The sequence below is a fragment of the Lissotriton helveticus genome, chromosome 10, assembly GCF_964261635.1.
Source record: "Lissotriton helveticus chromosome 10, aLisHel1.1, whole genome shotgun sequence".
Classification (NCBI taxonomy): domain Eukaryota; kingdom Metazoa; phylum Chordata; class Amphibia; order Caudata; family Salamandridae; genus Lissotriton; species Lissotriton helveticus.
The window spans coordinates 912,994,602-913,007,827 of record NC_136071.1 but is presented as its reverse complement, the minus strand read 5'-3'; the positions used below and the strand labels follow the sequence as shown (position 1 = coordinate 913,007,827).

The 13,226-nt window shown below is 45.4% G+C and overlaps 1 protein-coding gene across 6 annotated transcripts in view; it reads right to left on the bottom strand.

Moving 5' to 3' along the window:
- Positions 1-13,226, bottom strand: part of HYCC1 (hyccin PI4KA lipid kinase complex subunit 1) — a 431,878-nt gene that overhangs the window by 47,647 nt on the left and 371,005 nt on the right. For all 6 annotated transcript variants that reach the window (XM_078663565.1, XM_078663562.1, XM_078663567.1 and 3 more), the window contains one exon: positions 6,898-6,985. In XM_078663565.1, coding sequence (XP_078519691.1) covers positions 6,898-6,985 — 88 coding nt within the window. The remainder of the gene's footprint in view (positions 1-6,897; positions 6,986-13,226) is intronic.

Below are 13,226 nucleotides of genomic sequence, written 5' to 3'. Positions count from 1 at the left end.
ACAGCAAATAAGAGTGACAATGAAGGCAACAAATGATAAACAAAGGGGGGAAGCTCCAAACCTCTTATTGAATAGAATATTTCTTGCAAGTGAAAGCACATGCACTGACACAGGGAGACCTAAAAAAAGAGGAGGGAAGTGGCAGGGTCAGAACTTGGTAACAGGCTGTGAACATTACCAGTGACCAATAGTGTTGTAGGGGTGAGTGGCAAAAAAGAACCAAGCATCTGAACCCTAGCAGATAGAGGGAGGAGTAAATGGTTAGGGCCTGGAGTATGGCATCTCACATGGAGTAAAACTTGTTAGCAGTACATTGGCACTACTCTGGTACTGAAGAGCTCAAACCAGAATTAAATTGAAACCTATTGGACAGTGCATAGAGTAGACAAGGCCTGGCTATAGGATTCTGGATCTTGGTGGGTCATGAAACCGGATGACTAGGCCATGAAGATGTAATGTGGGAGTGGCTAAAATATTTTCATATCCGTATTGAAAATCATATTTGAAGATGTCTAGAAAAAGAGCTAGAAAGATTAGTTCAGGGAGTATGTCTAAAAGTGTCTATAGGGTATTGTGAGCAATTTGAGCCTTGTACCAACCTTGTACCAAGTTGCTCATACAGGTTGCCCATGTACATGGAGCAAGGTTGTTATCCCATTGTATAGCACTGATAAAGACGATTTTAGCTTTCGGCAGGCTTCACATCTCCTTGTGAACTATTGTATTGTACCAAAGTATCTAGTTTCTCAATGTGAACTGCAGAAGTCATCAGCTAAGTGAATTATCTAGTGCACCCTTTTCCATTTAGTTCCTAACCTCATCCTTACCCGGGGCTTTACTGACTTCTGACCCTGATCTCTACAGTTGGTGGATTAGTCCACTGAGCCAACAAGCCTGCCATGCAGTAGACTGGCAGAGAAAATGTCACCCTGATGCCTTTCCCGTATAATAGAGCCGTAGGAAGAGGGCAGTCAATGACACAAATATATCTACATTACGGGGAGCCGCTTAGATTCTGTGACAATGTACAATGGTAAGCAATGAATGCAGATCCCTCACTTTCTTCTGTCAGAAGATCGCCTACCTACTCCAATATTAGCATTCTGCAAATAACTTTTAAAAGGGGGCCCTCTACCTACCTAAGCAAATCACAATGACAGAAAATCATGACAGAAAAAAACCACGAGTCTATTGACTGTTCTATTCAGTAATGTAGGACCCAACATATATAAAGTGAATAACAACTGGTACTAGAGGGTCCATGAGTCGCAGTCCCAATATCAGCAATACATTCAAGTTCTCCACTTGTATGAGGACAAACATTGGAGTTATAATTTACAGACAAATAAATATTTAAAATAAGAATATTTAACCAGTTTTCTAGGCTGATTAGGTGTTTCAGAAGGTGTTTTAGACTGCCAGAGGTATTAGATGTGTTAACAAAACAAGGGGGTAGACATTAACATATGAATGTTGGAAGAGTTTATCAATACTAGTGTTAGAATTACATTTGTAATATCTGGTTTTGAAGAAAATTGCCAGGCCTATTAAGATGCAGTTGAAAGCAGTTTGTCTGGTGTTTAATGGGTGACAAGGCATCAAAAGTAGCATGGCTAGTCTACTGGTCTATTTTGGTAGGACTGGGCACTGATCTACTTGCCTTAAGCTGCCGCACAATAGCAGTCACTTTGAAGCTTCACAGGGTACATGTCACTCATGTGATAGCACATCACTTCCTTAACTAGCTTGAACAGCGGTATCGAAGAAGTAAATGCCCTTTGTGTGAGCATTTGGGGGGCAAAAAAAGTTAGAATCAAGGTCAAATTATAGGAAGAATCAACAGTGTTGCACTCAAGACCTTTATCTGAGCAAGAAGATATCAGATAAAGACTGAGGACTTCAAGTGAGCAAACAAACTTTCAAATAGGGCGCCACAGCCTCAATCTGCTAGGACAACAGTGCAAGTAAGAATTTCAGCTCTGTGACATTTACAAGTACAAATACGTCATTTCACCTCTGGCTTTGAAGGTTGAGGCAAGGAGCTATTAATACCTTGCAGGTTTTCATTAGCATAGCACACAATTATTTTTAGCAGGGAGGACTGGTAAATTAATGGTTAATGAAAGACATTAGAATGTATTAACAGATATACAATTATTTTCTATATGCCACAAGAGGGATAATGATTGACTTTCTGTAACCAAAGAAGGGAGAACCCCAAGATGTAAGGACATCTAATACCTCTAGGAGCTACCTGCTGATGTCCTAATGGATGGCACAATACTGAACTGTATTTTGACAGTGGTGTGTGCCAGTATCCATCACAATCTGCGGCTGATTTGATTACCTACCACTCCAAATTCATTTCCATAAAATGAATCTAAAATCTACATATCAAGAAACATCTCAGTAGTGAACAATGATCAAAATCCTAGGTCAGTTATTCAGTTAGTCTATCAATAAGTGAATCAAACAATGAGGTCTCTTCACACCTCCTCCACATGGGTGTAGATATTTACTCAGCATTCACTTGCTTTATTACCTTCAATGGACACCACCTTGGAAATGTGACTCTCAGTTGATTTTAAGGCTGTAGTTTGTTACTCCTCAGCCCCTCTTTATGAAATGGGTATCATGGGCCCACACCAGGTCTGGGGCCCTATGCCCTAGTACGGACAATGAGTGACGGAACCTGCAGTGATGAACATGAGCTTATTGGGGGTAGGGTATTGGTATGTGTGGGAGTATGTCTGGGGAGTTGTTGGAGGGTGTTACAGAGCGATCCAAGTGCACAGTACCCCAATAGTGACAACAACCATACAAGGTGCTCCACTCAGTGTTCACAGTCCAAAAGTATGTTTAATCTCATTCGCTTCATCAGCAAAAAACTCAAGGTAAGGCACTCCACTATCAGGGAAATACAAGAATGTGTCCAGCATTAAGATTGTTTGGTGGGCAATTGTTCCTGCTGCCATGAGCTATATGTATTAAGTCCCAGATTCATTTCTGTACATGGTTGACTCCACCATTCACATTCAGAAGTTGATAAAATGTAACTTAACTCCTGGGGACAATGTCAACTTTTATTTAAGGCATTACACAATAATTCAGGTTGTAATGTTGACTGTGCAGGCATTCTACCAGAGGCGGTTCCTTTGCTAAGGCTGCGGAGTGTCGCCCCATTGCTCTTTCAACAGGAAAATAAAATGGTAAAATGGTTATCATCATTTTATTTTTCGCAGGGTCGGTGCAGGGGGAGAAGTGATTTGTGTACACTAAGTGCACATGGCTGGTTGGTTGGGACCAGCCAAACAGTCATGCACGCATAGCATGTTCCCCACCAGGCTGCATTACACAGCCTGGTGGGGAACATGCCCAGGTCCCCACGCCCCATCTGAGCGCAGATCCACGGTGCGCAGGCCAATCACAACGCAACACAATCATGGCAGAAGAGGAAAGTGTTATTTTTGTTTTATTATGTCCCCCGCTACCCACTCTTTCCCCGCCTAGCCACTCTCATTTCCTGCGAGCCGCTACTAGAATCTACCTCTTTCTCCTGTGACTGTAGTTACATTAGACAGCTCTATGGTTTGATGCAGTAATGACTTTGGATATTGCATTTAGCTTTCAGACCACAGACTTGAATGTGGGGAGGGACAACTCAAAATGAAACCCTCAGAAGATAAAAAGCACACTCATCCTTGCAGTCAGTTAATTAGTGTTGAACTTGGCCCTTTTTGGATAAAGTTCCCTAAACTTTTTGCCTTAGACCTTTTTCTGAAATTATGTGGCCGACTTAGATGCTTTGGGCACTTTGCCACTGCTGCAAGTGCTCCCTGTATAAAGTGCTATGGTAATTGGTTGTCCATAATTGGTATGTTTGCGTTGCTAGTGAAGTCTCTAGTAAAGTGCACTGTGTGTGCCAGGGCTGGTAATGCAAATGCCACTAGTGGGCCTGCAGCACTAATTGTGCCACCCACACAAGTAGCCCTAAGAAGAGATCTCAGGCCTGCCACTGCAGTGCCTGGACACAGTTTGTTAACTGCCTTGTTGTCCTGGCAAGTGCACCCACTTGCCAGGCCTTACCTTCCATTTCTATGCACAGACACCCCTAGAGTAGGCCCAAGGTACCCCCCCCTCCCCTGGGCAGGGTGCAGTGTATGTGAAAGGCAGGACATGTACTGAGGTGTGTACCATGTCCTAACAGAGGAATACTGCCAAATTCGTTTTTCACTGTTGCAAGGCCATCTTGCCCATAGGACAGAATGGGGAATGCTGTGTCCCATGTTTCCAGCATATCTTCCCATAGGCATAAGAAGGAGAGATGGGGTAAAATGTGCCTGGACTCCGAATTTATGAACATCTTTTTGTGAAGATGTTTTTTGAATTGTGTGTTTAGAAACCCAGCTTTTAAAAGTGGCTAGTTTCTTGTCTTAAATCATCCTGCGTGCCTCTGCCTGTTTGTGTATTGACCACCTGGGTTTGTATGTGACAGGGTTTGGGAAGTGTCCTGACCCCAGGGAGGAGAAGGTGAGACAGCTACAGGCTGGCCTGCATTTGATATGGGGGGGAAGAGTAGCCCCCTGGATGTGAAGAGGGCTGTGTTGCTGCCACTAAAGGATGGCTCCACCTCCTGCTGAGCCTCTGGGTCCCAGATCCTGATTATCAAAGGAGGAGGGTGTGCACTGGCAGGAAGACACCTAGGTTTGGTTTGGACCGAGGTCACAGCCCCCTGAACACAAACACTTCAAAGGCATTTAGGGGTATAAATGTAAGAGCTGAAACCCCTGAACTCAAAACTGAAATCCATACTGAAAAAGGATTGAAACTACTTCGTGTTCAAGAGGAACCTCTGCCAAAGAAGAACAGCTGAAGAGACTGCAGAGAAGGACTGCCCTTGCTGGTTTGACTAAGGAGAGGACAAGGGACTTTGCTGTGTGCTGTGTCCCCCTGCTTGTGAGGACTTTGAGGTGTCCTGAAGTAGTGTGTCTCGAAGGGCCCGAGGAGAGCTGGTCCCCTGTTGTGGAAACTCAGGAACATAAAAGTTTGCAACCTGGTCTCAGCGACACTTGGTGCGTGGTGCTTTTGCACGCCTGAGACTGCCGTGTGGTCCGTGGTACTATTTATGAGGTGCCCCGTGATCGCATTGCTCCCGCAGCGTGAAACATCGTTCACACAGCTGTATTGCTGTTTGTGGCCCGAGCCGTCATTGTAACTGAGGCTGTGAGTAAGAATCACCGCCACGAGCTGTAACGTGCTACAGGATTTCAGGAAGACTGCTGTGTGGTCCGTGGTACTGTTTACGGGGTGCCCCGTGATCGGGGTGCCCCGTGATCGCATTGCCCCCGCAGCGTGAAACATCGTCCACGCTGCTGTATTGCTATTTGTGGCCCGAGCCGTCATCGTAACTGAGTCTGTGAGTGAGGATCACGGCCGCTGGCCTGAGCCGCAACGTGCTAAAATATTTCTTGAAGCTAAGAAAGCTGCAAGTTGAAAGGGATCGTGATCGTTGTTCACCGAGAGGAATCTGCCCAAGATCGACAACGAAGGAGAAGGCAGCGCCGTAACCCATCCGGCTACACCGTCGCCTAACAGAGCTGCAACATCATCGGGCCGCCCAGCAGGACGTCCGATGAGTGGAAAGAGAAAGAGCGAGAGAAAGAGCGAGAGAAAGAGAGAGAGAAAGAGAAAGAGAGAGAGAAAGAGAAAGAGAAAGAGAAAGAGAGAGAGAGAGAGAGAGAAGAGAGAGAGAGAGAGAGAGAGAGAGAGAGAGAGAGAGAGAGAGAGAGAGAGAGAGAGACATTCAGACAGACAGCGCACCAGCACCAGAGCCGCAACATCATCGGGCCGCCCAGCAGGACGTCCGATGAGTGGAAAGAGGAAGAGAGAGAGAAAGAGAAAGAGAGAGAGAAAGAGAGAGAGAGAGAAAGAGAGAGAGAGAGAGATAGGGAGAGGGAAATAGAAAGAGAGAGAGAGAGAGAGAGAGAGAGAGAGAGAGAGAGAGAGAGAGAGATACAGACAGACAGACAGCGCACCACCACCAGGTATGGCTTGGACTCAGGACTGTCAGGAGCCGCAAGCGTGTGTGGTCTGGGGAGGAGTGCAGGAGGAGTACAGGAGTGCTCCGAGCTCTCTACCACTGCACCGCGTTAGACACGCTGAGCTGCTTGAGCGGCCCATACCTGCCCAGCAGTACCGGAGACGCCCCTTTAAGCGTATGACAGGTGTATTGCATTATTCTTACATTATAAACTGCCTGATTCTTGCATTACGAATCGCATTATTCCTTGCATTACAAACTGCCTGATTCTTGCATTACAAATCACATTATTCTTACATTACGAATCGTATTATTCTTGCATTGCGAATCGCATTATTCCTGTGTTACAAGCTGCATTAGTACGTGCATTAAGGACTGTGTTATTACTACATTACGAACTGCATTATGAACGGCATAGCATTACATTAGGATTGCATTAGATCACTGTGAATTGCTAATTAATACCGCAAGAACGTCAAAGTGATTGCTGTCCTAATAAGCGGCAAAGTGAAAGATTACGAATACGCATATGTTGGATTTCTATCGTTTGGTCTTATTGTATTCCTTTCGATAAAGATACCGCTATTTTTATAAAACCCAGTGTGGTGTCCATTTGTGATGTTATTACTGTGTTACTGGGAAGTGTGGTTGCAAATATTGCCTTGGAGATAAGCCTGGCTGCTCGTGCCAAGCTACCAGGGGGTGAGCAGGGGTTATCTAAGAGTGTCCCTCCTTTCCCTGACTAAAAGCAAGGGTCCCGATTTGGACTAAGGAACCTACCTCATCCAACCAGAGCCCCCCAGTTCTAACAATTAGCATACCAAGTAATAGAGCAAAACAAAAAATAGTGAACCTACCAGCAATGGCTCCGGATACAGCTCCAGCTGAGCTCTGTATATAACATCATCTAAAGCTTTTCGAGCTGAATCCCACTCTCCGTTATAACTAGAAAGACCAAAAAGACAAAAATGACCAAACTGCAGTACACATCACATCCCTAACACATGGCTAATAATAACAGAGTACATTATGAATTGACATATTCATGTCTGACATTTTATATGGAAAGACAGCTTGTTTAGGTTTCTTTTCCCACAACACATTGTTGAGACCATTGCTATAAAAGTGTTTTGTTTTTTATTATTCTGGCACTAGCCAAGACCTTTTGTTTTTGGTAAAAACAATTGTGTGAAAACAGACTTGTTAACCCCTTTGCTGGTATCCCTTCTAGCGCCCCCCCCCCCCCCTTGTGCTAAGCCTTTTTTGTGGGCTATTGGGCTATTTGGGGTAGTTCACACTTAGGCCCTTGTAACATTTTGACTACATAAGGTATTCACGCCAAATTTTAGTTCTTTTTCTTCCAACATCTTGCAGATTCTAAAGATATCGAGGGCTTGGAGGGGACCGAGAATTTGGCCAAAATACAGCAGTTTTTTTCCTGCAATATGTATCAACAAAGGGTTTGCAGTGCTAAAAGCACCATCTTCCCAGCATTCAGGAACAGGCAGATTTTTGTCAGAAGACCAACATTTTCTACATAGTTTTGGCATTTTACTAGGACATAGCCTATTTTTTAAACTGTTTGTGCTTTCAATCTCCTTCTAGTTAGTGGTAGAAAAGGCAATAATGGATCCCGAAAAACTATAAATTTCTGAAAAGTGAGGTATCATTTTACTCGGGAGACTGAGGGGAACGCTGAGTGGTAGTACATCTGTGCTGGCGCCATGATCCCAGAGAGAAATGTGAGGAAAATGTGCTTTTTTTTTTAGCTAAATTTGAAGTTTGCTGGGGATTCTGGGTAGAAAAACGTTAGGAGATCGATGCAAGTCACACCTCCGTGAACTCCACCGGGTGTCTAGTTTTCAGAAAGGTAGGTTTCCGTAGATGGCACCCAAACCCAGGATCAAAAACGCAGGTGACTCCCTCGCAAAATCTAGTTGTTTTGTGTTAGATAATTTTGATGTCTCCACAATAGGTTTTGGACCCTTCCCTGCCATGGGTACTTGCCAACCCACACAAGTGAGGTACCATTTTTATCGGGAGACCTTGGGGAATGCTGGGTGGTAGGAAATTTGTGTCAGTCCGGTGATCCCACAACTTTCCCACACATAAATGTGAGAAAAAATAGATTTTTGCAGTTAAATTCTAGGTTTGCAAGGAAACGATGGGGGCAAGTCACACCTCCCTGGACTCTCTCAGGTGTCTGGTTTCAGATATGTCTGGGTTTAGTAGGTTTCCCTGGATGAGCTTCTAGCCGGGGACCAAAAACGCAGGGGCCTGCCTTTGCAAAACCAGGTCGTTTTGTGATAATTTTGATGTCGCCTCAATATGTTCTGGGCTCTTCCCTGCCACAAGTACTTGGCCCGCCCACACAAGTGAGTACCATTTGTATCAGGAAACCTGGGGGATTGCTGGGTGGTAGGATATTTGTGTCCACCCAGTGATTCTACAACTTTCCCACACAGAATTGTGAGGAGAATTTGATTTTTTCTTAGCTAATTTTAAGGTCTGCAGGGGATTCTGGGTAAGAAAACGTTGGGGAAATCCATGCAAGTCACACCTCCCTGGGCTCCCCCCGAGTATCTAGTTTTTAGAAATGTCTGGGATTGGTAGGTTTCCCTACATGGCCGCCAAGCCCGGTAACAAAGACACAGGTACCCCCTAACTATCACAAAAAGACCTGGTTTTGCAAGGGGCACCTGCATTTTATGTACTGGGTTTTGGCGTAGGACAGAGTCTCCATAGGACAGTTTTTTTGGTTTGCTAGTAACTTCGTCACCATTTGAGGAATCTGTACAAATCTTTCCAAAAAAATAAAGTTCATCCACCCCAACCTGCTGAATGGAACTACACCAAATTTGCAAAAAACTTGAATTTTATTCAGAAAGTGTGCAGTTTGTGATTTGCTCACAATCCATGAAGCCATTTGAGAAACTTGCTTTTAAAGAGCTGCTAGGGTTGGGCTTAAAGATGCTAAAAGGTTTGTCATGCAGGAATCGCACAGTATTAAATATTTTTTTTAAGTGTCCTCTCGGAGGGAACCTTTTCTTCCATCAGCAACTTTGGTACAGTGGGACCGGTCTCAAGATACCAATCGATTTGATTGGCTGGCTGCAACTCAGAATACAATGTTGCAACTGCCATTACAGAACTTGGGGCTCAGTCCACATGTCCGGAAAAAGCATCTTTTGTTAATTGGGTATAAGGGGGTAGGGAACACCCTGAAGCTAGGCACTTGTTGGAGGGACCCAGAGGGCCCAAGGCGCATAATATATATTTTTTTAATTCATCTGCAGTAAACATGCGGGACCCAGTGTGGCCTACAATGAAGTACCGCTGTATTCTCATGGGACCCAGTGCACCCTCATGTGAGGTGATGTGATACTCCTGCAACTTCTACTGCTCAATCTTCATCCCCATAGTAACACAGTGCTACGCGAGCTTCCACAAAGGCCAGATGCTGTGGGGGGAGTTGAGAGGAGGGCATGGCCAGTCATTGCACAGGGCATCTCTGAGTGGCTTCAATTCATCTGAGGAACAAAAAGGGGCACACTTACCTAATACGAAATATGAACCCATGGAGACGGTGTGGGCACACCCTAAAATATATTTTAAACAAGTGTTGAAGCCAAGCAGCAAGGCAGCAGCCAAGCAAACCTCTCTGCAGGCATAAATAAGCTGTAGTTTGAAATCTAAAGATATTAGAGGGTAACAGACCATGTGAGGACAGTTTTCCCAGTGGTACATATAAGAAATCGTGCACATTTGTTTTTTTTACCTGCTTACCCTTTCAACAAAACCTCTATAGCATCCTAATTTCACTGATGTAAATAATATTTTCCATTCATGTATTATTCCAAACAAACCGTGAGTATTTTTGGGATGCTCCAGGAATCCTAGCATTACGATGAAAAACTTGAAGAAACAACTTTTTATTGCTGTATTAATTGCTTGTCCTGCCATAACTGAACATTGGAAAGCTAGAAAACTTTTGCAATTTGATATATGGATACATAAGATGAAAACAATAGAAGTTAAAGAATGCATATTTGAATGAATTCGCTGCATAAATTTGAAGCGTATATGAATGATAAACTATTGTAAATCATTAAATACAGAAAAAATCTAAAAGAATATATTTTTTGCTATCTAAATGAAAATCAATGAAAAAGTCAAAAAAAGATGGAGCGGGTAAATGAATGTAATGTATTGTTATTAATGCAATTATAGAACATGGTCATCCTGCAGCTGACATTCTTTCAACCTCACTTTTTTTAAATAAACAAAAATGTGTACTTCCCAGTTTTTAAAAAACAACACCACATACAATCACAATTTTACAAAGTAAGTCCAAAATTAATTTTAAAAAAAATAATTAAGTAGATGAAACATTAAAATTATGAAAAAACCCTTTACAGATATTCTAAGCACCCCTTGGCGAAGATTATATATATATATATATATATATATATATATATATATATATATATATTACCTACTGGCGGTCGCCAGTAGGTATATATAGTTAGGATTTTTTCTCTATGGGATTTTTGAAAATTCTATGTCTAATAACTTTGCCGTTTGTGGACGGAATTGGCTGAAACTTTCAGGAAAATGGAACATTTTGTTTCTGAGCAGCCCCTGAAAATTTGGGGGGGTTTCGTCAAGGGGGGGGACGAGAAAAAAGGGGGGTCCCAAAACGCGTTTTTCCCATGTTAATTTCCATAGGGCGGTTGGCCTCACTTTTAGCTCGAACGGCTGAATGGATTTGCACGAAACTTGGCAAAATTGTAGGGACTGGTAGCCCGATGTGCCTTTGCTAGGTCTCAATATATGTGCTCCAGTGGATTTTGATAAATTAACGTTCAAAAAAATATATATATCTGTAACAGCGCTCCGGGTAGCGCTCCGGTTCGCGTACTTGACGCGCAACGGAACTTCGCGAAGCGAAGCTGATTGGCTCTCTGGTGTCTGTCAACATTCTAAACAGTCCGGAGCGGCCGCCATCTTGTCTCTCGGTAGGATCGAGGGACAAGAGGAGGCCAAAACAAAGGGGGAAATGACCATAAGGGGGCATAGTAGATCCTCCCTGACCCCCTAGGTTTGATGTGGAGGCTTTAAAAGGGCCCCGCGGGGCAAAAAAATAAAGAATTAAAAAATATATATAGTTTTTTTTGCGTGGGGAGCGCCCGGTACGCTTTTGTGCAACGGGCGGTGGTAATCTAAGTGATGAGGGGGGGGGGCAGCGTTCAAAGCACATCAGCGTGCATAAACACGAAAATGTTTTTATCTACCACGTACTTGACTTCTCTCTGAGATGCATTCCCTTGTGATTCGGCAATGGTAGTCTGTTCATTACATAGATCGCCCGAGGGCGGTAGTACAGACCGCGCGTAGGAAAGGGTCAAAAGCCAGGGGTATAGGAGTATGTAACAAGCGAGCCATTTAATTGAAAAAACTAAACGTGACAAACGGTTGCAGGATCAGTGAAGGTTGATTTTATAATTGAAAGTATAACAGGATCAGTTACAATAAAATCGTCCATACGCACACCATGGGCGAGTATCATGGGTAACATTATTTCGAAGCTTTATTAATACAATAATCAATAATGAAAAATCGACATCAATAGGGTTGTCCGTATTCCTAGTCAGTACCCTTCCCCGCCCGCCATGTGCACAAAGACCGCATACATCCCCCATAACGTCAAGGCTAAGTAACTAGAACGTCGAGTCACCAAAAGGCAAAAAGTTCCGCCGGACCCCGGGAGCCGGCCGCCTATGTCGGGGGCGATCTCAGGCCACACCAGGGCAACAAGACTTGGGGAGGGGGCAGGAGCCAAGCGCCCCCTCCCAGTCCGCGCCACCACACCGCCCCTCGGGGGCCTCCGTCAAGTGGTTCAGGGAGGCACCGGTTCTTCAGATCAGTGGCTCTCACCGGCAAGGCTCCCCTCCGTCAGCAGCGATCGTCGGCGCTGTGGTTGCGGCCGGAGGCCCCGCCTAGTCAACGCCCCGGCCTCTCCATGTCGTAGGCCGCAAGAGTGGGCGCAACTCAGCTGGCCGAGCGAGACTTGGGGAGGGGGCAGGAGCCAAGCGCCCCCTCCCAGTCCGCGCCACCACACCGCCCCTCGGGGGCCTCCGTCAAGCGGTTCAGGGAGGCACTGCAGGCAGCGGTTCTTCAGATCAGTGGCTCTCACCGGCAAGGCTCCCCTCCGTCAGCAGCGATCGTTGGCGCTGTGGTTGCGGCCGGAGGCCCCGCCTAGTCAACGCCCCGGCCTCTCCATGTCGTAGGCCGCAAGAGTGGGTGCAACTCAGCTGGCCGAGCTAGACTTGGGGAGGGGGCAGGAGCCAAGCGCCCCCTCCCAGTCCGCGCCACCACACCGCCCCTCGGGGGCCTCCGTCAAGCGGTTCTGGGAGGCACCGCAGGCAGCGGTTCTTCAGATCACAACAGAGTCTCATGCTCGATCGATTGAGCTGGCCGAATCAGGCAACAAGAAGGTGGGGGGGGGCACCTCTTGCTCAACCACCACCTGAGGAGGTGGTACTCTCTTCCTAGGAGGTGGTGGTGGTGGTGGGGATGCACCAGCTGAAGCTACAACACTTGCCATTGCTAAGTGATGAAAAAAGGTCTTCCTCTCACAAAGATGAAAGTCAGAGTGAGGAAACAAGGAGGGGTTTTCATCATTTGGGACAAAAAATAGTTCTAAACCAATGAAAAGTGTTATTTTTAGGTCACATGACCTAGCCTTACATCATTAGGAACCCAAAAGTGAAATGAACCAATGAAAAGTTTTATTAACAGGTCACATGACTTGTTATGCTTTCGTTACGCGCTCCGCGCCACGCCCCGGATCGCTTCCGGGAAGCTGCGCTTCGCGCCTCGCGCACCGGAGCACTTCCGGGTGCGCTAACGCGGCGCGTCATATGACGCATTACGCGACAACGCGATACATCGCGGTTACGCGACGCGTCACGATGTTGTTTTCTAACGCGGCAGTTGCGCAAACAGAACGTTTATCGGTCGGGCATATGTAATACATACACATTCATACCATACCATCAGGGCATGTACGCACAGTTACACCATACAATTTTTCACGTTCACAGTGATGGTCTGCACTCCATGCAATATCTCACAGCGCTTGTCTATGTCTTTCCCTACATGGACCACGGTGCGGTCCATGTCC